Here is a 26,729-nt window from a genome sequence, read left to right on the forward strand (position 1 = left end):
AAGGAGTGAAGCAGTCATGGGAGGAAATCAAGGTAATTTAGAATTGGCCGACCACAGAGACCGTAAAAGATGTCTGAGCGTTCCTGGGACTGACGGGGTACTATCGTCGCTTCGTGAAGAACTTTGACCATGTGGTACAACCTCTGCTCAAGCTTCTGAAAGGGGTACTCCCGAATGTGATGGGTTAATCCATCTGTTGGGAGGAAAGGCAGGAGAAGGCTTTTCGTGACTTGAAGAAAGCGCTGACCGAAGCTGCGGTACTGTCCTATGCGGACTTCTCTATACTGTTCATTCTCCGCACCGACGGACTCTTGCACGGACTTGAGGCTGTGTTGTCACAGGTCCAGGATGGGAAGGAGGGTGATTGCCTATGCTAGTCAGTCCCTTCACGATTCCGAGCGCAACCCGGACAACTACTTTTCCTTCAAGCTCGAATTGTTGGCATTAGTGTGGGCTATGACGGAGAGATTTGCACACCATCAGGCTCTTCCGCCCCCTCTCCCTCAGGGTAGCGGTCATATACCGGCCCCCAGGCTCACCCACCCACTTCCTTGACCACTTTTCAGCCTGGCTGCCACACTTCATGTCCTCAGAACTACCAACCCTCATCCTGGGAGACTTCAACATCCCCATTAACAGCCCTAATTCCACATCTGCATCCCAGCTTCTATCACTAACCACCTCTCTAGGCCTCTCACAGCTTTCAACCTCTGAGACACATAAGGACGGTAACACCCTTGATCTGGTCTTCTGCCGGCTCTGTTCAATCTCCCACCTAAACAACTCACCGCTTCCACTCTCTGACCACAACATTCTCTCCTTCACGCTCACAAATCCTCGCCCACCCCAGCTCATTCCTACCTACCACACAGTCAGAAATCTACAAGCTATTAACCCTCAGACACTTTCAGATTCCCTACATTCATCTCTGTCCCCAATCTCCTCTCTTTCCTGTCCTAATCTGGCTGTTCATCACTACAATGACACTCTTAGAAGCACCCTTGACCAAGTAGCTCCCCTCACCCTCAGAACCTCCAAACACAGAGTAAAACAGCCCTGGCTCACATCGCAAACTCAACTTCTCCAGCGATGCTCCAGGAGTGCTGAACGCCTATGGAGAAAAACCCGCACACCAGAAGACTTCACTTCAAATTTATGTTAAGAACCTATAACGCTGCCCTTCACCTTGCCAAACAGACCTACTTCACCACCCTGATCTCCTCACTAGCCAACAACCCCAAGAAACTTTTTGACACTTTTCACTCCCTCCTCAGGCCAAAAGCACAAGCCCCTATCACAGACATTTGTGCTGATGACCTGGCCTCCCACTTTACAGAAAAAATAGATGATATCCGTCAAGAAATCTGCTCCCAACCACCAAGTGCTGTGACTCCCATCCCTTCCTACATCTCCCCTGGCTCACTCTCCACATTTGATCCCATCACAGAAGAAGAAGTCTCCAGACTTCTCTCTTCTTCTCGTCCGACTACATGCACTACCGACCCCATTCCCTCACATCTCCTCCAGTCTCTCTCTCCAGTCGTCACAACCCACCTAACTACAATCTTTAATCTCTCCTTCTCCTCGGGCATTTTCCCATCCTCCTTCAAACACGCCATCGTTACTCCATTACTAAAGAAACCTGCTCTCAGCCCATCCTGCACAAACAACTACAGACCAGTCTCCAATCTCCCCTTCATCTCTAAACTTTTGGAACGCCTAGTTTACTCCCGCCTTAGCCGTTACCTCTCCATTCACTCCCTTCTAGACCCTTCACAGTCCGGCTTCCGCCCCCTACATTCGACTGAAACTGCACTCATCAAAGTGACCAATGACCTTCTGACAGCAAAACGTAACGGTGACCACTCTCTGCTCATTCTTCTTGACCTATCTGCAGCTTTCGATACTGTTGACCACCATCTCCTACTCTCTAGGCTCCAGTCACTAGGCATTAAGGACACTGCACTCTCCTGGTTCTCTTCCTATCTCTCTGACCGCTCCTTCAGTGTTTTGTTCTCTGGCTCCACGTCATCTCCTCTTCCTCTTGCTGTCGGGGTACCTCAGGGCTCAGTCCTTGGCCCCCTTCTTTTCTCTCTCTACACAGCCCCAATTGGACAGACCATCAGCAGATTTGGCTTTCAGTACCATCTTTATGCTGATGACACACAACTATACACGTCTTCCCCCGACCTTACCCCCGCTGTACTACAGAACGCCAGTGACTGTCTGTCCGCAGTCTCCAATATCATGTCCGCTCTCTATCTGAAACTCAACCTCTCCAAAACTGAACTACTTCTGCTCCCACCGTCTACTAACCTCCCTAAATCTGACATTTCCCTCTCCGTGGGTGGTACCACAATAACACCCCGGCAGCAGGTGCGCTGTCTGGGTGTTATGTTTGACACCAATCTCTCCTTCACATCCCATATACAATCCCTTGCCCGCTCTTGCCGCTTACACCTAAAGAACATCTCTAGAATCCGCCCTTTTCTCACTATGGAAACAACAAAAACCCTCACTGTTGCATTGATCCACTCTCGCCTGGATTACTGCAACGCTCTATTAATTGGCCTCCCCGTCACTCGACTATCCCCTCTCCAGTCCATACTTAATGCAGCGGCCAGGATCGTCCATCTGGGTAATCGGTACTCGGACGCGTCCGCTCTTCGCCAGTCCTTACATTGGCTGCCCATTCATTATAGGATCCAATTCAAAGTACTTGTTCTCACCCACAAAGCTCTCCACAGTGCGGCACCCCCTTACATCTCTTCTCTCATTTCTGTCTATCGGCCTAGCCGATCGCTGCGCTCTGCAAACGACTTTCGACTAACCTCTGCACTAATCCGTACTTCCCACTCCCGACTCCAAGACTTCTCCCGTGCTGCTCCTATCCTCTGGAATGCTCTACCCCAAGAAATCAGGACTATCCACAATTTGCATAGTTTTAGGCGCTCCCTCAAAACACACCTGTTCAGAGCGGCCTATCACATTCACTAATCAAAGTCATTCTCTGTGTAAGTGTGCGTGTGTAGCCCATTCACTATCTCCATCCATCCTTCACTCCCGCAAGATGGCTGGACCTTCATTGTAAATACACCATTGTAAATACACACCTGTACTCTGTATCTACCTCACCTCATTGTAGATTGTAAGCTCTCACGAGCAGGGTTGTCTTATTTCGTCTTATTTTGCTTTAATTATTGTATTGTTAGCGTTGTTACTTATGACTTGTGTTTTGAAACTGTTAAACTGTAAAGCGCTGCGGAATATGTTGGCGCTATATAAATAAAGATTATTATTATTATTATTAATACCTGTCTGGCTCGGAGGTGTTGGTGCGCACCGATAATCTATTAGCTCATCTGGAGAACGCCAAGTTATGGGGCTCTGGAACAGCGCTCGGTGGCCCGGATGGCGAAGGTCTGATATAGAATCGCTTACGGGGGGGGGGGGGGTGGAGAATACCCACACCAACACCCTATCCAGAGCAAAGCATGCGACACCTGGAAAGAGTAAAGATGAGATGCTAGAGGAGGAGATTCCCCGGTTTCGGAAGACCGCTGGGAGGGTGGTGGCCACGCTGGACCAGATACGGACCCCCCACCATGAAGGAGTATTGGGAAAATCTCAGGATAAGTGGGTCCGGTTGCAGCAGGAAGACCGTGAACTTGCCCTGCTTAGACAATGGGTGACACTGAAGAAGCTGCCCAATCAAGAACAGAGGAGTACTCTGACTTCAGAAGCACTGAAGATAATCTGGCAGTAGGAGCACCTCCAGATGAGAAACGGGCTGTTATATGGGAACGTTCAACTGCAAAAAGAGTTAGGAGCCTCCTGGTAGGTGGTGATTCCGGCGACAGTGCTGTCTACAGTGGCCGCTGAATCTCATGAAAAATTAGCTCACTTCAGTCATGAAAAAACTTTCCAGTGGCTACAGCGGTTTGTCTACCACCCTCGGTTAAGAACAGTGGTTGAAGAGGCTTGCAGTCTCTGCCGGGCATGTGAGTTGGCCAAATCCCCAGAAAAGAGAGCTCCTACACAAACTGTAGCGACATCAGCCCCCCAGGAGATGTTGACTATCGACTACTTGACCATCGGGCCAGCACACCAAGGATGCGACCACTGTCTAGTGATGATAGATCAAATGGATGCCCACAGCGGATCCATTCTGATCAAGGAACCTGTTTCTTGGGAAGAGTAATGGATGAGCTAAAATAGATCTATCAGCTTGACAGGTCTCATAGCACACCGTACCACCCTCAGGGAAACGGGGCCTGTGAACGGTTTAACCATATTCTAATCAAAATGTTAAGGACCCTGGAAGACGATAGGAAGGCTCGGTGGCCCGAGTACGTGTCTGAGCTTGTGTGGATCTACAATAATCGAGTCCATCAAACCACCGGTTACACGCCCTACTCCTTGTTGTTTGGCCGAACAGGAAAGACGTCACGGAACTAGAGCTGGACCCGATGGAGGACTACCCACAGACGGGGGAGTCTTCCTGGATCTGAGAACATCAAAACCCACTTAACACCAGACACTATATCCAGAATGAAAAAAACTTGGGATACAATGGTAGAAGCATGTTATGTACATGTCCTATTCTAGGGGGGTGGCCGTTATGATACATGGATCTTTGAGATGGTCGGTTCACATGGTCAAGAGGGACCCGAAGGGCAGATTTATTTTTATATACAGTATGCATTTATAGATGTGGTACCTTATGTACTACTCAATATTTATAATCTGCCACCGGCAAAAATGGATGTAGTCCAACAGGCTGCAATTTTTGTATCACAGTATCCTGATGCCAAGATGTTATGTCTGGGTGATTTTAATATGTTTCTTAACACCTACTTGGATGAATGAGTGCTGCCACACTCTAGGCCTAGTAATCAGGACACTACTGTGTTAGATGCTTTCATAACAGAGATGGGCTGGATTAATTTTTGGAGATAGCAGAATCCTCTTAAGAAAGAATTCTCCTGTTATACGCCATCTGTTCACTGTTTATCCAGAATTGATCATGCATTTGGGAATAATGCTGTATTATCGGATCTGCGTGAAACTGAGTACTTTCCTAGGGCAGTATCAGCCCATGCTCCATTGGTGATGTGCCTTCATCTAGGTGGCCCTAACAGACCTAAGAGGATCCGCATACATCCGTTTTGGCTCTCCCTCATAGGGGAACAAGACAGAATAATAGACCAATTAGAGGTATTTAGACTATGCTTATTTCCCTGACAGATTGCTAGTGTGGGATACACTTAAAGCATAATTGAGGGGATGTGTCAGGTCCACGATTTCATATATTAAAAGGAAATCCTGTATTGGGGAGCAGAGACTTGCTGAGGAGTGTAAATTATTGGACGCTGAGTATATCAATAACCCCTCTGATGATACTTTACATCGGTGGCTTGGGAAGGGGAGGATTTGATACAATTACAGGATAAAGCCCAGAGAAGACTTTTTTTCTCTAAACAAACTCATATTGAATTGAATAACCAATTGTGTAAATTCTTAGCATACATAGTCCAACAATATCAAATGTCTCCATCCATTCTGACCATTAATACAAGAGAGGGAACTCCGCTACTTAAATCTGACCAAATCGCAGACAGATGTGAAGAATACTTTAGAGTTATATGACTCTCAACTGAATCCCACTATAGAAGAGATTGATGAGGACTTGGACCATATAGAATTTCCTAAACTTTCTGGTGAGGATCGGGCGTTCTTGGATAGAGATATCACGTTGGAGGAAATTCGGGAAGCAGCCATGTCTCTCTCCAATGGGAACACTCCGAGCCCTGATGGCATGCCCATAGAACTATATAAAAGATACATCGATCAGACAGGGCCGGGTCTGCTGCAAACCCTCTCCGAAGCACTTGTAAAACACTCGCTTCCCCAATCCTTTTATGATGCCACTGTAGAGGTAATTCCAAAGCCAGATAAACCTTCTGAGGAGTGTGGTGCTTATCGCCCTATATCCCTGCTTAATACAGACTATAAAATACTCACTAAACTTATAGCTAATAGATTGAAAGCGGTAATACTAAGCATTGTACACGAAGATCAATCCGGCTTCATGCCAGGAAGATCCACTTCCTCTAATGTTAGAAGGGTACAGGTTCTAACGCAGATAGGCCACAAATATAGGAAACCTCGGGCGATAGCCTCTTTAGATACAGCCGAGGCTTTTCATTCATTGGAGTGGAAATTTTTGCAACTTGTGCTTCTGAAATTTGGCTTCTCTGACAAATTTTGCAAGTGGATTGAATGACTCTCTTACATGCCGAGAGCGAATATACTTGTTAATGGCTCGCTATCGGAGTATTTTAATCTGGGTAGAGGGACTAGACAGGGCCGCCCACTATCCCCAATGCTCTTTGCCCTCGCGATTGAACCAATTGCACTTAGGCCTCTTTCACACTTCAGTTTTTTGCATCAGTTCAAATCCGCCAGAAAGTCAGACAAGCGGATCCGCTCTCAACTGATGTGAACCGATGCCACAGGATCCGTTTTCAGACGGATCCTGAAAATGAGGAAATTTAAAGGAGAGGGAGAGGGAGAGGGAGAGGGAGAGGGAGATTTTTTGTCCATCCAGAAAGAATTTCGGGTTAAATGAGTGTCTGGAGGATCCGCCAGAGAAAAAAACGTTGCAAGCTCAGTTTTGAAATCTTTGAGGATGGTGATGGACAGAAACTTTTGGCGGATCCTCCAAAAAAACGGATACAACGGGCAGCAATCCGTCACAATCCGCCATTAATGAAAGTCAATGGGGAAAAAAACGGATCCTCAAAAGAAAATTGAGGATCCGTTTTTTTTCAAAACCTGGCGGATTGTGACTGATTGTAAAAAACTGAAGTGTGAAAGAGGCCTTAGGATTAGACAAGATCTTTTGGTGGAAGGAATTAATGTTAATTCTAGGGTGGACAAGGTGGGATTATAAGCTGATGATCTGGTACTCTTTCTAGTTAAAATAGAGCAATCTCTTCCAAGAGCAATTCACCTCATCAATCGTTTTGGAGAATTGTCAGGTCTTAGGTTGAGTTCACACGTGGCGTTTTTTTCGCGTTTCCGCGGCGGTTTTAACCGCGCGATTTTGCCGCGAAAAATAAGCATCCCATGCATTCCTATGGGATTCCGCAATGCTGTGCTAATGCTGCGGTTTTTACCGCGGCGAAATCACTTCGCGGTAATAACCGCAGCATGCTCATTAATTTTGCGGAATCGCGGCGATCCCGCACCCGTAGGAATGCATTGTTCCGCTTACTTCCCGCATGTGGCTGTGCACACCATACCAAAATTAAGCAGAACAATTGCAGATGGAACCCATGGTCCGGAGGAGAGGAGAATGTCCTCCGGGCTTTGGGTACCATATCACTGTAAAAAATAGAATTTAAAATAAAAAATATTGTTATTCTCACCTTCCGACGTCCCGTGCAGCCCTCCCGCCTCTCTCCACGGTCCCGGTCCCAGTAATCCTTTGCAAAAATGCCCGCGATGGCGTCCGTTCTCGCGGGATCGCGAAGTCTCGCGGTAATTCGCGCGACATCATCGCGGGCATTTTTGCAAAGGATTACTCTGGGAAGTCTGCGCGGGACGTCGGAAGGTAAGAATAAATACCATTTTTTATTTTTTTTTTATTATTTTTTACATTTTATCTTTTACTACTGATGCTGCATTGGCGGCCTCAGTAGTAAAAAGTTGGTTACACTTGTCAAACACAGTGTTTGACGAGTGTGACCAACCTGTCAATCAGTTCTCCAAGCGATGCTCCAGATCGCTTGGAAAACGCTAGCATTTTGCAAGCTAATTACGCTTGCAAAATGCTAGTTTTTCCGCGGGAATTTAAAATGCGATTTTCCCGCTGAATGGAATTCCGGAATTCTCGCGGTAATTTCCACGAGAGTTCCGGTACGTGTGAACTTAGCCTTAAAATTAATTGGAGTAAATCTGTGGTCATGCCGCTAGTCGATATCATAACCGTACGATATAATTCCTTATGAAAACATATTATATAGACACAGAAGATGTCCCTAGAAGTTCCATAGGATTCGGGAATGGTGGTGTATCTCACCCTTGTCACACTTGGCTCCTAATGCCATGGTCTCCTCCATCTCGCGATACAATCCCTGATGTATATCCCTTCCAGAGTATGAAAGTGACGATATGTGTGGGCTTGGGAATATGTGTATAACCTGACCTGGTACGAGCTCATAACATAATAATGGACCTGTTGGTGAGGAGGAGCAATGCTTTATAGAGCACATTATGGTGAATGCTGTGTCTCATTCGTTTTATTACTGAAAGTGTGATATTATATCTGTGTCACTGTGGATGGAGATTATACGGATTATTCTGATCTTACACTGCATTGTCATATGTCTGTCATCTTATTTTGTGGAATCTTTCAATAAAAAGAGTTTAAAAAAAGAAATAATCCGTCACTATATGGAAAACAGAGTCACTGCACAATGTTAGGTATGTCAGGACCTTAACAATTTTATTGTACATACTCGTACATACATACACACAGGGTCAGACTGGCCTGGGGGGTATCGGGGAAATCCCCAGTGGGCCCTTGGTTGTGGGAAGGAAAGGAGGAGAAGAAGAGAAGAAAAAAAAAAGTCTGCAGTTTTTAGGGGTGCGGGCCCTTTAAAAGCACGGGCAGAGTATGTGCAGGGGTGCGCGCACGCAGCGGTCATTACATGAACCACTGTGCCGAGCGTCTCGATCAATACTGAAGAGTGTGCGCCCGTCGTCACCGGCGTATGACATCAGTGTCATTCAGCGCCGGCCTCTGCTATGTCGGCGGCCATTTTACTTTGTGCGCTCTGGACCTGAGGACGCTGTACAGCGCTGGAAGCGCAGGAAGGTAAGAGGAATCTTTTTTTTTTTGTCCCCTCTCTCTGTACATAAAGCCAGGACAAAGGGCAGGGATGGAGACACATGGAGGGGCCACGGGAGGCAGACACATGGAGGGGCCACGGGAGGCAGACACATGGAGGGGCCACGGGAGGCAGACACATGGAGGGGCCACGGGAGGCAGACACATGGAGGGGCCACGGGAGGCAGACACATGGAGGGGCCACGGGAGGCAGACACATGGAGGGGCCACGGGAGGGAGACACATGGAGGGGCCACGGGAGGCAGACACATGGAGGGGCCACGGGAGGCAGACACATGGAGGGGCCACGGGAGGGAGACACATGGAGGGGCCACGGGAGGCAGACACATGGAGGGGCCACGGGAGGCAGACACATGGAGGGGCCACGGGAGGCAGACACATGGAGGGGCCACGGGAGGGAGACACATGGAGGGGCCACGGGAGGGAGACACATGGAGGGGCCACGGGAGGCAGACACATGGAGGGGCCACGGGAGGCAGACACATGGAGGGGCCACGGGAGGCAGACACATGGAGGGGCCACGGGAGGGAGACACATGGAGGGGCCACGGGAGGGAGACACATGGAGGGGCCACGGGAGGGAGACACATGGAGGGGCCACGGGAGGGAGACACATGCGGGGGCCGGGAGGGAGACACATGCGGGGGCCGGGAGGCAGACACATGCGGGGGCCAGGAGGGAGACACATTGGGGGGCCAGGAGGGAGACACATTGGGGGGCCAGGAGGGAGACATGGGCTAGGATGGATATATATGGGGGGTAGGACAAAAGACCAAGAAGCATATATATGGGGGTTCAGGATGCACATATATGGTGGTCCAGGATTCATATATATGGGGAGCCAGGAAAAGGGACCAGGAAGGATATATGGGGGTCCAGGAAAGGTATATGGGAGACACAGGATAAAACACATATACAGTTGCGGCCAAAAGTATTGACACCCCTGCAATTTTGTCAGATAATACTCAGTTTCTTCCTGAAAATGATTGCAAACACAGATTCTTTGTTATTATTATCTTCATTTAATTTGTCTTAAATGAAAAAACACAAAAGAGAATGACGCAAAAAGCAAAACATTGATCATTTCACACAAAACTTCAAAAATGGGCCAGACAAAAGTATTGGCACCCTCAGCCTAATACTTGGTTGCACAACCTTTAGCCAAAATAACTGCGACCAACCGCTTCCGGTAACCATCAATGAGTTTCTTACAATGCTCTTCTGGAATTTTAGACCATTCTTCTTTGGCAAACTGCTCCAGGTCCCTGATATTAGAAGGATGCCTTCTCCAAACTGCCATTTTTAGATCTCTCCACAGGTGTTCTATGGGATTCAGGTCTGGACTCATTGCTGGCCACCTTAAAAGTCTCCAGTGCTTCCTCTCAAACCATTTTCTAGTGCTTTTTGAAGTGTGTTTTGGGTCATTGTCCTGCTGGAAGACCCATGACCTCTGAGGGAGACCCAACTTTCTCACACTGGGCCCTACATTATGCTGCAAAATTTGTTGGTAGTCTTCAGACTTCATAATGCCATGCACACGGTCAAGCAGTCCGGTGCCAGAGGCAGCAAAGCAACCCCAAAACATCAGGGAACCTCCGCCATGTTTGACTGTAGGGACCGTGTTTTTTTCTTTGAATGCCTCTTTTGTTCTCCTGTAAACTCTATGTTGATGCCTTTGCCCAAAAAGCTCTACTTTTGTCTCATCTGACCAGAGAACATTCTTCCAAAACGTTTTAGGCTTTTTCAGGTAACTTTTGGCAAACTCAAGCCTGGCTTTTTTATGTCTCGGGGTAAGAAGTGGGGTCTTCCTGGGTCTCCTACCATACAGTCCCTTTTCATTCAGATGCCGACAGATAGTACGGGTTGACACTGTTGTACCCTCGGACTGCAGGGCAACTTGAACTTGTTTGGATGTTAGTCGAGGTTCTTTATCCAACATCCGCACAATCTTGTGTTGAAATCTCTTGTCAATTTTTCTTTTCCGTCCACATCTAGGGAGGTTAGCCACAGTGCCATGGGCTTTAAACTTCTTGATGACACTGCGCACGGTAGACACAGGAACATTCAGGTCTTTGGAGATGGACTTGTAGCCTTGAGATTGCTCATGCTTTCTCACAATTTGGTTTCTTAAGTCCTCAGACAGTTCTTTGGTCTTCTTTCTTTTCTCCATGCCCAATGTGGTACACACAAGGACACAGGACAGAGGTTGAGTCAACTTTAATCCATGTCAACTGGCTTCAAGTGTGATTTAGTTATTGCCAACACCTGTTGTTAGGTGCCACAGGTAAGTTACAGGTGCTGTTAATTACACAAATTAGAGAAGCATCACATGATTTTTGGAACAGTGCCAATACTTTTGTCCACCCTCTTTTTTATGTTTGGTGTGGAATTATATCCAATTTGGCTTTAGGACAATTCTTTTTGTGTTTTTTCATTTAAGACAAATTAAATGAAGATAATAATAACAAAGAATTTGTGTTTGCAATCATTTTCAGGAAGAAACTGAGTATTATCTGACAGAATTGCAGAGGTGTCAATACTTTTGGCCACAACTGTATGAGGGCCAGTATGTATATCTGGGGGCCAGGCTGGACAAGGGACATAAGGGGATCAAAATGGGGCATATTATAAAATAAAGTGGGCAAGGCTGGAGCATATTATAAAATAAATGGGGCCAGGCTGGGTGAGATTATTAAATAAAGGGGGCCAGGATGAGGGACTAAATTACTGCTTGAAGGCCAGAATGAGGAACACGCTATATTAATTTATGGTGACAAGTGGGAAACATAATTTCTTTAGGGTCCAATTAGGGACATTACTACTGTAATATAATTTACTTTTTAGGAAATACTGTACATTGGGGATCTGCACAACGGAGGCAAGCGCAAGCAAAAGGCAACAGGATTAACCTCCTCTAAAATTTCGTAAGGACCAATGAACTTGGGACCCAACTTAGCAGAAGGAACCTTCAACCTTATATTCTTGGTGGATAACCATACCTTATCCCCCACCTGGAATGCCGGCCCCACCAAGCGTCGTTTATTCGCAAAAAATTTATACTTGCCCTGAGCCTCCCCAATGTTCCTCTGGTCCCTCCAGATATCCACCTACCACAGAATGGTCGAATCAGCCCCTGGACACTCCAAATCAAGCTGGGAAAACTCACCAAAATGAGGGTGAAAACCATAATTACAGAAGAACGGGGAAGTACCAGTGACTGATTGACACGATTATTAACCGCAAATTCTGCCATGGGTAAAGAAGAGCACCAATAATCCTGTCGAGATGTGGAAGACACCGTAAAATCTGCTCCAAAGACTGATTGGTCCTTTCAGTCTGACCGTTGGTCTCGGGATGATAGACTGATGTAAAGGTCAAACTGATACCCAGCCTTTTTTCAAAAAGCCCTCCAGAACTTAGACACAAACTGATACAATACACCCCTTCAAACAATTAGGACCCCAATTAGCAATGTCCTGGGATTCCCAGTCAATAATCGGGTTATGTACTCATAACCAGGGAAACCCCAACATCAATCCCGCAGGAAGATGGTCCAGAACAAAACATGTAATACGTACTTGATGACAGGACCCCACCTTGAGGATAATCTCCTCTGAGACAAACTTAATAACATTATTAGCAAGAGGTGTCTAATCAATAGCCACGATATTAATGGGAGTTCCCAACCTGACTGTCCCTAACTTACATTTGGCCACCGTTAGATTCAATCAAGTTCAAAGATGACCCGCAGTCCACAAAAGCCGAAGTGGGAGTACAATAGTTCTGGACATAAAGTTCCACTTCCAGCAGTAACTTAAACAATAAGGAAAAAGGTACCTGAGAGTCTGGGCAACCTCCTCAATAGTTACCCAAACTTAGGCGTTTCCCGGCACATTGGGAAGGGAGGAGGGGCAGTCCATTTTCCAGTGTCCCGAACTACCACAGTAGAAGCAGAGTCTCTCTTTCCATAGTCGTTTCCTCTCCTTTTCCTTGACGGTGGTGGCCCCCACCTCCATGGGCTCGGAATGTAGTGTAACGTTGAGATTACTTGGAAGTAATGGAACTTCCAGCTGCATAACACACCTCTCCCATAGTCTTCGATCTATCCGGATGACCTGAGACATAGCCTCCTCCAAGGAACTAGGTGGTGGATGGAGAGCCAGAGCATCCTTCAGATGATCAGACAGTCCCCTCCGGAACTGGCACCTGAGAGCAGAGTCGTTCCTCGGGGAACTATCGTCTAAACTCCGAGCAATACCACTCGGCTGAGCGCTTTCCCTGAACAAGACCCATGATAGTGTCCTCTGCCAACCTGACATGGTCCAGTTCGTCATAGATAAGTCCTAAGGACTCAAAAAACCTATCCACCGACATCCGTTCAGGGGCAGTAGGGGGCAGCAAGAAAGCCCCGGACTGAGGATCCTCCCTGAGCAAGGATATAATTATCCCCACCCGCTGACTCTCATCCCCACAGGATCGAGGTCAAATAATAATTTGTAACTCTCACTGAACGTACGAAACTTATCCTTCTCACCAGAAAAGGTGTCAGGTAGCTTGACTGAGGGTTCGGGAGAGTGCAAGGCGACATCTACAGAATCACCAGTCCTACCAACAACATGGGGGGGCACCCAGCACAGTCTTTTAGTCTCCATCAACTCTTTCTGCAATTGAGTATGGGACGTGGCCAGGGCCCGGTGTTCTACCAACAATTCCCGCAACATCTGCATCAAACTGGACACCTGATCCACCAAGTTACGAAGCAGATCCATAACCATGGGAAAATAATGATAAACACCTTTAAATATACTGGTCAGTTATAATGTAATGCTGCTGTAGCGCAGTAGTGCTTAACCTCCACCAGGGGGTGCTGATGAGAGAAGAAAGGTTGCACTCACAGCATAGCACCACATTGCAGCAGCACAGGTGCCACTAAGTGGCAAGAGATTGGTCAGACGAGCCGGGTCAATAATGGACAGGGAACACAGTACAAGGAAAGAGCAATACAAGTGGTCAGCTACAAGCCAGAGAAGTCAGAGCCAGTCGGGAGCAGAGATGCCAGAGACGTGAGACAGTAACAGGTCAGAGGACAAGACGGGTCAAATACCAAGAGGTCACAGCACTGGGAGCAGACACTAAGATGAGCGGGGAAGGCATGGGAGCTCAGGAAACGGGCAGAGGACAAATCAGGGTGTAACGGAGTCAGCCGGTCAAGCCAGGGGCAGGAACTATATGTCACGCTCGCGCCTTGGCGCGAGCCGGGGGGTTGTGGCCCCACTGTGCCACAGACGAGACTACCCTGGAAGAGGCGTGACTGCGACAGCTACCTTGGTCTTCACTGGAGCCTCTGATGGTGAGGTCAGGCTTGTGCGGCAGATAGCTGTCGGGTGCCACTCCAGGGTGGTGTCTGGCTGTGGCTGCTGATCCCACTTGGAGACAAGTCACTTGGACAGGTGTGACTGACAGGCAGGCTGAGACACAGGGCAAGAAGGTATGACAGACACAGGACAGGCGGGCACGGCTTGAGACACAGGACAGGCGGGCACGGCTTGAGACACAGGACAGGCGGGCACGGCTTGAGACACAGGACAGGCGGGCACGGCTTGAGACACAGGACAGGCGGGCACGGCTTGAGACACAGGACAGGCGGGCACGGCTTGAGACACAGGACAGGCGGGCACGGCTTGAGACACAGGACAGGCGGGCACGGCTTGAGACACAGGACAGGCGGGCACGGCTTGAGACACAAGACAGGCGGGCACGGCTTGAGACACAAGACAGGCGGGCACGGCTTGAGACACAGGACAGGCGGGCACGGCTTGAGACACAGGACAGGCGGGCACGGCTTGAGACACAGGACAGGCGGGCACGGCTTGAGACACAGGACAGGCGGGCACGGCTTGAGACACAGGACAGGCGGGCACGGCTTGAGACACAGGACAGGCGGGCACGGCTTGAGACACAGGACAGGCGGGCACGGCTTGAGACACAGGACAGGCGGGCACGGCTTGAGACACAGGACAGGCGGGCACGGCTTGAGACACAGGACAGGCGGGCACGGCTTGAGACACAGGACAGGCGGGCACGGCTTGAGACACAGGACAGGCGGGCACGGCTTGAGACACAGGACAGGCGGGCACGGCTTGAGACACAGGACAGGCGGGCACGGCTTGAGACACAGGACAGGCGGGCACGGCTTGAGACACAGGACAGGCGGGCACGGCTTGAGACACAGGACAGGCGGGCACGGCTTGAGACACAGGACAGGCGGGCACGGCTTGAGACACAGGACAGGCGGGCACGGCTTGAGACACAGGACAGGCGGGCACGGCTTGAGACACAGGACAGGCGGGCACGGCTTGAGACACAGGACAGGCGGGCACGGCTTGAGACACAGGACAGGCGGGCACGGCTTGAGACACAGGACAGGCGGGCACGGCTTGAGACACAGGACAGGCGGGCACGGCTTGAGACACAGGACAGGCGGGCACGGCTTGAGACACAGGACAGGCGGGCACGGCTTGAGACACAGGACAGGCGGGCACCTGTTCACACAGCAGGTGCAGGTATGGATGCAGGCAGGCAGGCAGGCGTGGAATATGAAGGAACAGGTTTGGACCTGTTCACACAGGAGGTGCAGGTGAAGGCAGGAGTGGAGAGAGAAGCTGCAGAAAGAGGTTCTGCAGCGGCAGCAGGAGTGGAGCAAAGCTGAATCACAAGGTCTGTGGAGAGAAGCTGCATCAAGAGGTTCCGCAGCGGCAGCAGGAATGGAGCAAAGCAGAAACACAAGGTCTGTGGAGAGAAGCTGCAGCAAGAGGTTCTGCAGCGGCAGCAGGACTGGAGCAAAGCAGAACCACAAGGTCTGTGGAGAGAAGCTGCAGCAAGGGGTTCTGCAGCGGGAATGGAGCAAAGCAGAACCACAAGGTCTGTGGAGAGAAGCTGCAGCAAGAGGTTCTGCAGCGGCAGCAGGAGCCGCGCAGGCAGAGCGGCTAAGGAGCCGCGCAGGCAGAGACAGACCCGGACCAAAGGTTATGGAGATGAATGAGGGAGACCAAAAGTTCAAAAACAAACTCCATTACTTAACAAGAACTTGATGAGAAGTATATACATCACATTACGGTTGTAACACTTTATGAATGCTTCTTCTGCATTATGCATATTCAGGAACTTTCCGGTTTCCTGTGGTGGTACATCATTTTTGTTATAAGTCACAATAGTCCAGCAAACCTGAGCTAAGGACCACACCCTACTCTTTGTATTCCAGGCCTGGAGCGTAGCGGAGACAAATTCCCAATTCCCATTTTTGCTTTCCTTCAGAGCTAATGACCTCTTCCTGCTCTTGGTCTCCGCTATACCCCCTGCATGGAATCCAGATTCCCACTGCCATTATATCTTTGCTTTACATCAGAACGTACTATCTGATGTCTCCCTCCTGACACACAACACCATATCAATTCAGGAGGACGGCAATCAGATAGACCATAGGTCACTAATCACAAGGAATTAGTTCTCCTGTGTGCCCATGTAGCTCAGTATGAGGGCTCCCGCACAGTATGGTGGCCTCCACAAACCCCACACAGTATCACGGCCCTCACAGCACCTCACACAGTATTATGGCCACCACAACCTGCTACAGAAAATAAGGACCCCCAGTCAGTATGGAGGAACTTACAGTCCACCACAACCCCTTACTCAGTATAATGTCCCGTACCAGCCACACATTCAGTATGAGAGTCCCAACAGCTCTTCTCTTAATATTAAGCCTCCACAATTCCTGATTTAAAAACACACACTACTCACCCAACCCCGTTCCCGAGGTGAACTGCTCCAGGCTGTGCGGTGTGAGTACTGAGGCTCCATACTACAGGTGTGATGTAGTGACGCCATTGTGCCTGCAGTGCACGGAGTCTCAGACTCACAGGTGAAGGCTGAATGGGGGAGCAGGAGCTTTGGACTCCCTGACTCACTATTCTATTCAATGGTATCACCGTCATGGGAATGTGGATATCGCTGAAATTGTGATGATGGGAAGGAGAGGGTGACCAATACCACACCCCACGAGCCCTCTCACTGTATGGGCATCATAGCAACCGAGTGGGCTAACTTTATGGGTGATACACTCCTGCCTATCCAACTATTGTATGGTAAATATCTCATAGATCCTGGGTTCATTAGTATCTGCACCAAGAATGAGGCGAAGTGAGTATATGATAATTAGCTGTGAGGTTGTCAGTGGGGTAGATGGTACCATCTTGTGCATGTAGGGGGAAGTACTGTGGGAACATTAGAAAGTGGGGGAGAAGGCAGTACTGTGGGAACAATATACTGTGTGTGAGGGGGATGCCAGTCCTGTGGAAACATTATCCTGTGTATGGCAAGCTGCTAATGTGGGAACATTTTAATTTTACTATGTAGGGGGATGGTGATAATGTGAGAAGATTATACTGTGTGTGGTGGGATGGTGATACTGTGAGAAGATTATACTGTGTGTGGTGGGATGGTGATACTGTGAGAAGATTATACTGTGTGTGGTGGGATGGTGATACTGTGAGAAGATTATACTGTGTGTGGGGGGATGGTGATACTGTGAGAAGATTATACTGTGTGTGGGGGGATGGTGATACTGTGAGAAGATTATACTGTGTGTGGTGGGATGGTGATACTGTGAGAAGATTATACTGTGTGTGGGGGGATGGTGATACTGTGAGAAGATTATACTGTGTGTGGGGGGATGGTGATACTGTGAGAAGATTATACTGTGTGTGGTGAGATGGTGATACTGTGAGAAGATTATACTGTGTGTGGGGGGATGGTGATACTGTGAGAAGATTATACTGTGTGTGGTGGGATGGCGATACTGTGAGAATATTATACTGTGTGTGGTGGGATGGCGATACTGTGAGAAGATTATACTGTGTGTGGTGGGATGGTGATACTGTGAGAAGATTATACTGTGTGTGGTGGGATGGTGATACTGTGAGAAGATTATACTGTGTGTGGTGGGATGGTGATACTGTGAGAAGATTATACTGTGTGTGGTGGGATGGTGATACTGTGGGAAGATTATACTGTGTGTGTGGGATGGTGATACTGTGAGAAGATTATACTGTGTGTGGTGGGATGGTGATACTGTGAGAAGATTATACTGTGTGTGGTGGGATGGTGATACTGTGAGAAGATTATACTGTGTGTGGTGGGATGGTGATACTGTGGGAAGATTATACTGTGTGTGTGGGATGGTGATACTGTGAGAAGATTATACTGTGTGTGGTGGGATGGTGATACTGTGAGAAGATTATACTGTGTGTGGTGGGATGGTGATACTGTGAGAAGATTATACTGTGTGTGGTGGGATGGTGATACTGTGAGAAGATTATACTGTGTGTGGTGGGATGGTGATACTGTGAGAAGATTATACTGTGTGTGGTGGGATGGTGATACTGTGGGAAGATTATACTGTGTGTGTGGGATGGTGATACTGTGAGAAGATTATACTGTGTGTGGTGGGATGGTGATACTGTGAGAAGATTATACTGTGTGTGGTGGGATGGTGATACTGTGAGAAGATTATACTGTGTGTGGGGGGATGGTGATACTGTGAGATTATACTGTGTGTGGTGGGATGGTGATACTGTGAGAAGATTATACTGTGTGTGGGGGGAAGGTGATACTGTGAGAAGATTATACTGTGTGTGGGGGATGGTGATAATGTGGGAAGATTATACTGTGTGTGGTGGGATGGTGATACTGTGAGATTATACTGTGTGTGGGGGATGGTGATACTGTGAGAAGATTATACTGTGTGTGGTGGGATGGTGATACTGTGAGATTATACTGTGTGTGGTGGGATGGTGATACTGTGAGAAGATTATACTGTGTGTGGGGGATGGTGATACTGTGAGAAGATTATACTGTGTGTGGGGGATGGTGATACTGTGAGAAGATTATACTGTGTGTGGTGGGATGGCGGTACTGTGAGAAGATTATACTGTGTGTGGTGGGATGGCGATACTGTGAGAAGATTATACTGTGTGTGGTGGGATGGCGATACTGTGAGAAGATTATACTGTGTGTGGTGGCATGGCGATACTGTGAGAAGATTATACTGTGTGTGGTGGCATGGCGATACTGTGAGAAGATTATACTGTGTGTGGTGGGATGGCGATACTGTGAGAAGATTATACTGTGTGTGGTGGGATGGTGATACTGTGAGAAGATTATACTGTGTGTGGGGGGATGGTGATACTGTGAGAAGATTATACTGTGTGTGGTGGGATGGTGATACTGTGAGAAGATTATACTGTGTGTGGAGGGATGGTGATACTGTGAGATTACACTGTGTGTGGTGGGATGGTGATACTGTGAGAAGATTATACTGTGTGTGGGGATGGGATACTGTGAGAAGATTATACTGTGTGTGGTGGGATGGTGATACTGTGAGAAGATTATACTGTGTGTGGTGGGATGGTGATACTGTGAGAAGATTATACTGTGTGTGGAGGGATGGTGATACTGTGAGAAGATTATACTGTGTGTGGTGGGATGGTGATACTGTGAGAAGATTATACTGTGTGGGGTGGGATGGTGATACTATGAGAAGATTATACTGTGTGTGGTGGGATGGTGATACTGTGAGAAGATTATTCTGTGTGTGGGGGGATGGTGATACTGTGAGAAGATTATACTGTGTGTGGTGGGATGGTGATACTGTGAGAAGATTATACTGTGTGGGGTGGGATGGTGATACTATGAGATTATACTGTGTGTGGTGGGATGGTGATACTGTGAGAAGATTATACTGTGTGTGGTGGGATGGTGATACTGTGAGAAGATTATACTGTGTGTGGTGGGATGGTGATACTATGAGAAGATTATACTGTGTGTGGGGGATGGTGATACTGTGAGATTATACTGTGTGTTGTGGGATGGTGACACTGTGAGAAGATTATACTGTGTGTGGTGGGATGGTGATACTGTGAGAAGATTATACTGTGTGGTGGGATGGTGATACTGTGAGAAGATTATACTGTGTGTGGTCGGATGGTGATACTGTGAGAAGATTATACTGTGTGTGGTGGGATGGTGATACTGTGAGAAGATTATACTGTGTGTGGTGGGATGGTGATACTATGAGAAGATTATACTGTGTGTGGTGGGACGGTGATACTGTGAGATTATTATACTGTGTGTGGTGGGATGGTGATACTGTGAGAAGATTATACTGTGTGTGGGGGATGGTGATACTATGAGAAGATTATACTGTGTGTGGGGGATGGTGATACTGTGAGAAGATTATACTGTGTGTGGGGGGATGGTGATACTGTGAGAAGATTATACTGTGTGTGGTGGGATGACGGTACTGTGAGAAGATTATACTGTGTGTGGTGGGATGGCGATACTGTGAGATTATACTGTGTGTGGTGGGATGGTGATACTCTGAGAAGATTATACTGTGTGTGGTGGGATGGTGATACTGTGAGAAGATTATACTGTGTGTGGTGGGATGGTGATACTGTGAGAAGATTATACTGTGTGTGTGGGGATGGTGATACTGTGAGAAGATTATACTGTGTGTGGAGGGATGGTGATACTGTGAGATTATACTGTGTGTGGTGGGATGGTGATACTGTGAGAAGATTATACTGTGTGTGGTGGGATGGTGATACTGTGAGAAGATTATACTGTGTGTGGTGGGATGGTGATACTGTGAGAAGATTATACTGTGTGTGGAGGGATGGTGGTACTGTGAGAAGATTATACTGTGTGTGGTGGGATGGTGATACTGTGAGAAGATTATACTGTGTGGTGAGATGGTGATACTGTGAGATTATACTGTGTGTGGAGGGATGGTGATACTGTAAGATTATACTGTGTGTGGAGGGATGGTGATACTGTGAGATTATACTGTGTGTGGTGGGATGGTGATACTGTGAGAAGATTATACTGTGTGTGGTGGGATGGTGATACTGTGAGAAGATTATACTGTGTGTGGGGGATGGTGATACTGTGAGAAGATTATACTGTGTGTGGTGGGATGGCGGTACTGTGAGATTATACTGTGTGTGGTGGGATGGCGATACTGTGAGAAGATTATACTGTGTGTGGTGGGATGGTTATACTGTGTGTGGTGGGATGGTGATACTGTGAGAAGATTATACTGTGTGTGGTGGGATGGTGATACTGTGAGATTATACTGTGAGTGGTGGGATGGTGATACTGTGAGAAGATTATACTGTGTGTGGGGGGAAGGTGATACTGTGAGAAGATTATACTGTATGTGGGGGGATGGTAATACTGTGGGAAGATTATACTGTGTGTGGTGGGATGGTGATACTGTGAGAAGATTATACTGTGTGTGGTGGGATGGTGATACTGTGAGAAGATTATTCTGTGTGTGGGGGGATGATGATACTGTGAGAAGATTATACTGTGTGTGGGGGGATGGTGATACTGTGAGATTATACTGTGTGTGGTGGGATGGAGATACTGTGAGAAGATTATACTGTGTGTGGGGGGATGGTGATACTGTGAGAAGATTATACTGTGTGTGGTGGGATGGTGATACTGTGAGAAGATTATACTGTGTGTGGAGGGATGGTGATACTGTGAGATTATACTGTGTGTGGTGGGATGGCGATACTGTGAGAAGATTATACTGTGTGTGGTGGGATGGCGATACTGTGAGAAGATTATACTGTGTGTGGTGGGATGGCGATACTGTGAGAAGATTATACTGTGTGTGGTGGCATGGCGATACTGTGAGAAGATTATACTGTGTGTGGTGGGATGGCGATACTGTGAGAAGATTATACTGTGTGTGGTGGGATGGTGATACTGTGAGATTATACTGTGTGTGGTGGGATGGTGATACTGTGAGAAGATTATACTGTGTGTGGTGGGATGGTGATACTGTGAGATTATACTGTGTGTGGAGGGATGGTGATACTGTGAGAAGATTATACTGTGTGTGGTGGGATGGTGATACTGTGAGAAGATTATACTGTGTGGGGTGGGATGGTGATACTATGAGATTATACTGTGTGTGGTGGGATGGTGATACTGTGAGATTATTCTGTGTGTGGGGGGATGGTGATACTGTGAGAAGATTATACTGTGTGTGGTGGGATGGTGATACTGTGAGAAGATTATACTGTGTGGGGTGGGATGGTGATACTATGAGATTATACTGTGTGTGGTGGGATGGTGATACTGTGAGAAGATTATACTGTGTGTGGTGGGATGGTGATACTATGAGAAGATTATACTGTGTGTGGGGGATGGTGATACTGTGAGATTATACTGTGTGTGGTGGGATGGTGATACTGTGAGAAGATTATACTGTGTGTGGTGGGATGGTGATACTGTGAGAAGATTATACTGTGTGGTGGGATGGTGATACTGTGAGAAGATTATACTGTGTGTGGTGGGATGGTGATACTGTGAGAAGATTATACTGTGTGTGGTGGGATGGTGATACTGTGAGAAGATTATACTGTGTGTGGTGGGATGGTGATACTGTGAGAAGATTATACTGTGTGTGGTGGGACGGTGATACTGTGAGATTATTATACTGTGTGGTGGGATGGTGATACTGTGAGAAGATTATACTGTGTGTGGGGGATGGTGATACTATGAGAAGATTATACTGTGTGTGGTGGGATGGTGATACTGTGAGAAGATTATACAGTGTGTGGTGGGATGGTGATACTGTGAGAATATTATAATGTGTGTGGTGGGATGGTGGTACTGTGAGAAGATTATACTGTGTGTGGTGGGATGGTGATACTGTGATAAGATTATACTGTGTGTGGGGGGATGGTGATACTGTGAGAAGATTATACTGTGTGTGGTGGGATGACGGTACTGTGAGAAGATTATACTGTGTGTGGTGGGATGGCGATACTGTGAGAAGATTATACTGTGTGTGGTGGGATGGTGATACTGTGAGAAGATTATACTGTGTGTGGTGGGATGGTGATACTGTGAGAAGATTATACTGTGTGTGGTGGGATGGTGATACTGTGAGAAGATTATACTGTGTGTGGGGGGATGGTGATACTGTGAGAAGATTATACTTTGTGTGGAGGGATGGTGATACTGTGAGATTATACTGTGTGTGGTGGGATGGTGATACTGTGAGAAGATTATACTGTGTGTGGGGGGATGGTGATACTGTGAGAAGATTATACTGTGTGTGGAGGGATGGTGATACTGTGAGTTTATACTGTGTGTGGTGGGATGGTGATACTGTGAGAAGATTATACTGTGTGTGGGGGGATGGTGATACTGTGAGAAGATTATACTGTGTGTGGAGGGATGGTGATACTGTGAGTTTATACTGTGTGTGGTGGGATGGTGATACTGTGAGAAGATTATACTGTGTGTGGTGGGATGGTGATACTGTGAGAAGATTATACTGTGTGTGGGGGATGGTGATACTGTGAGAAGATTATACTGTGTGTGGTGGGATGGCGGTACTGTGAGAAGATTATACTGTGTGTGGTGGGATGGCGATACTGTGAGAAGATTATACTGTGTGTGGGGGGATGGTGATACTGTGAGATTATACTGTGTGTGGGGGGATGGTGATACTGTGAGAAGATTATACTGTGTGTGGAGGGATGGTGATACTGTGAGATTATACTGTGTGTGGTGGGATGGTGATACTGTGAGAAGATTATACTGTGTGTGGTGGGATGGTGATACTGTGAGAAGATTATACTGTGTGTGGAGGATGGTGATACTGTGAGAAGATTATACTGTGTGTGGTGGGATGGTGATACTGTGAGAAGATTATACTGTGTGGAGGGATGGTGATACTGTGAGATTATACTGTGTGTGGTGGGATGGCGATACTGTGAGAAGATTATACTGTGTGTGGTGGGATGGTGATACTGTGAGAAGATTATACTGTGTGTGGGGGATGGTGATACTGTGAGATTATACTGTGTGTGGTGGGATGGCGGTACTGTGAGAAGATTATACTGTGTGTGGTGGGATGGCGATACTGTGAGAAGATTATACTATGTGTGGTTGGATGGTTATACTGTGTGTGGTGGGATGCTGATACTGTGAGAAGATTACACTGTGTGTGGTGGGATGGTGATACTGTGAGAAGATTATACTGTGTGTGGTGGGATGGTGATACTGTGAGAAGATTATACTGTGTGTGGTGGGATGGCGATACTGTGAGAAGATTATACTGTGTGTGGTGGGATTGCGATACTGTGAGAAGATTATACTGTGTGTGGTGGGATGGTGATACTGTGAGATTATACTGTGTGTGGTGGGATGGTGATACTGTGAGAAGATTATACTGTGTGTGGTGGGATGGTGATACTATGAGAAGATTATACTGTGTGTGGTGGGATGGTGATACTGTGAGAAGATTATACTGTGTGGGGTGGGATGGTGATACTGTGAGAAGATTATACTGTGTGTGGTGGGATGGTGATACTGTGAGAAGATTATACTGTGTGGTGGGATGGTGATACTGTGAGAAGATTATACTGTGTGTGGTGGGATGGTGATACTGTGAGAAGATTATACTGTGTGTGGTGGGATGGTGATACTGTGAGAAGATTATACTGTGTGTGGTGGGATGGTGATACTATGAGAAGATTATACTGTGTGTGGTGGGATGGTGATACTGTGAGAATATTATACTGTGTGGTGGGATGGTGATACTGTGAGAATATTATAATGTGTGTGGTGGGATGGTGATACTGTGAGAAGATTATACTGTGTGTGGTGGGATGGTGATACTGTGAGAAGATTATACTGTGTGGTGGGATGGTGGTACTGTGAGAAGATTATACTGTGTGTGGTGGGATGGTGATACTGTGAGATTATACTGTGTGTGGGGGCATGGTGATACTGTGAGAAGATTATACTGTGTGTGGGGGGATGGTGGTACTGTGAGAAGATTATACTGTGTGTGGTGGGATGGTGATACTGTGAGAAGATTATACTGTGTGTGGTGGGATGGTGATACTGTGAGATTATACTGTGTGTGGTGGGATGGTGATACTGTGAGATTATACTGTGTGTGGTGGGATGGTGATACTGTGAGATTATACTGTGTGTGGTGGGATGGTGATACTGTGAGAACATTATACTGTGTGTGGTGGGATGGTGATACTGTGAGAACATTATACTGTGTGTGGTGGGATGGTGATACTGTGAGAAGATTATACTGTGTGGTGGGATGGTGATACTGTGAGAAGATTATACTGTGTGTGGTGGGATGGTGATACTGTGAGATTATACTGTGTGTGGTGGGATGGTGATACTGTGAGAACATTATACTGTGTGTGGTGGGATGGTGATACTGTGAGATTATACTGTGTGTGGTGGGATGGTGATACTGTGAGCAGAATATACTGTATGTTGTGGGATGGTGGTACTGTGAGAAGATTATACTGTGTGTGGTGGGATGGTGATACTGTGAGAAGATTATACTGTGTGTGGGGGGATGGTGATACTGTGAGAACATTATACTGTGTGTGGTGGGATGGTGATACTGTGAGAAGATTATACTGTGTGGTGGGATGGTGATACTGTGAGAAGATTATACTGTGTGTGGTGCGATGGTGGTACTGTGAGAAGATTATACTGTGTGTGGTGGGATGGTGATACTGTGAGAAGATTATACTGTGTGTGGTGGGATGGTGATACTGTGAGAAGATTATACTGTGTGTGGTGGGATGGTGATACTGTGAGATTATACTGTGTGTGGTGGGATGGTGATACTGTGAGAAGATTATACTGTGTGTGGGGGGATGGTGATACTGTGAGAAGATTATACTGTGTGGGGGGGGATGGTGATACTGTGAGAAGATTATACTGTGTGTGGGGGGATGGTGATACTGTGAGAAGATTATACTGTGTGAGCGGCACCATATATCACATAAGGGGTGTTAGAAATGGCGTCATAAGAACAAATCCTCAGGGCTGTGCGGCATTTGTACATAGACTGCCATCTGCCGTCCAGACGGGACTATGTGGAATCAATGGGAAGAGGGAGAGTTTCAGGAAGGAAGAGTCTAGATGGTGCACCAGGTCAGGTGACCTTGATGACCCAGTTTACTGTTATTATAAAGTCCATAGCCCCAAAGGAAAGGAGTGCGAGGAGGAATCTGAGGTATCGGCCATGGTAAAGTGCCCGAGGCAGCTGGGTGTGGGGCAGAACCCTGCTTACAGGGGCATAATGGGGGCATTACACTGTGTGGGGCCAAGAAAGGGGCCCTGTACTATGAGAACACTCCGTCTCCTCACTGCCTGTCTTCCATAGTGGGGTCGTATGTATCTATTACAGGAAATAGAAACGTGATGATTCTTATAAAGAGTCTCAGCGCAGAAGGGGTTAATGTCCCCCCCCGCGCTCAGTAATGGGGGGTAATCTTCACATACCTCCACGTGCAGAGCCGCACTCCACATATATGGCTGCTCTGTGCACAGGACCTGTGATGAGGTCACAGGAGGGGAGGAGTCAGGGGTCACATGATCTCCGGAGTGCAGACCTCCATGGAGCCTTCTCCTCAGTCAGTGACATTCCCGCCATTATTCGCCCCTCACTACTGGCACAATTACCCCGCGCCGCCTTTTCTACACAGTGTTATGTGTGGAATGTAACGTGTGATGTCTCTGGAGGGAAATAGACCCCACACATGAGGGAATTATCCCAGTTACCGGCCGTCTACTATATGGCGGCATATGATTGTGCTATCGACTCCACACCAGGAGCTAAAATGCCCAAATCTCGGTTATTTCCTCCCTTCCAGAGTCCGGCTGAGGCCGGGGTCACACTTGGGAGA

General features: G+C 47.5%; 2 protein-coding genes across 2 annotated transcripts in view; one reads left to right on the forward strand and one right to left on the reverse strand.

Annotated features, from left to right (window-relative positions):
* Window positions 1–26,729, reverse strand: part of LOC141075630 (gastrula zinc finger protein XlCGF66.1-like) — a 50,900-nt gene that overhangs the window by 10,822 nt on the left and 13,349 nt on the right. The gene's annotated exons all lie outside the window — the stretch shown is intronic.
* LOC141075631 (uncharacterized) overlaps window positions 3,685–26,729 on the forward strand; it is a 70,993-nt gene continuing 47,948 nt past the window's right edge. Inside the window, exons 1-2 of the mRNA XM_073562736.1 lie at window positions 3,685–3,837; window positions 5,618–5,938. Of these exons, the coding sequence (XP_073418837.1) occupies window positions 3,685–3,837; window positions 5,618–5,938 (474 nt within the window). The remainder of the gene's footprint in view (window positions 3,838–5,617; window positions 5,939–26,729) is intronic.

This window comes from Dendrobates tinctorius, unplaced genomic scaffold, assembly GCF_039654945.1.
Source record: "Dendrobates tinctorius isolate UK_male_01 unplaced genomic scaffold, ASM3965494v1 ptg000366l, whole genome shotgun sequence".
Classification (NCBI taxonomy): Eukaryota; Metazoa; Chordata; class Amphibia; order Anura; family Dendrobatidae; genus Dendrobates; species Dendrobates tinctorius.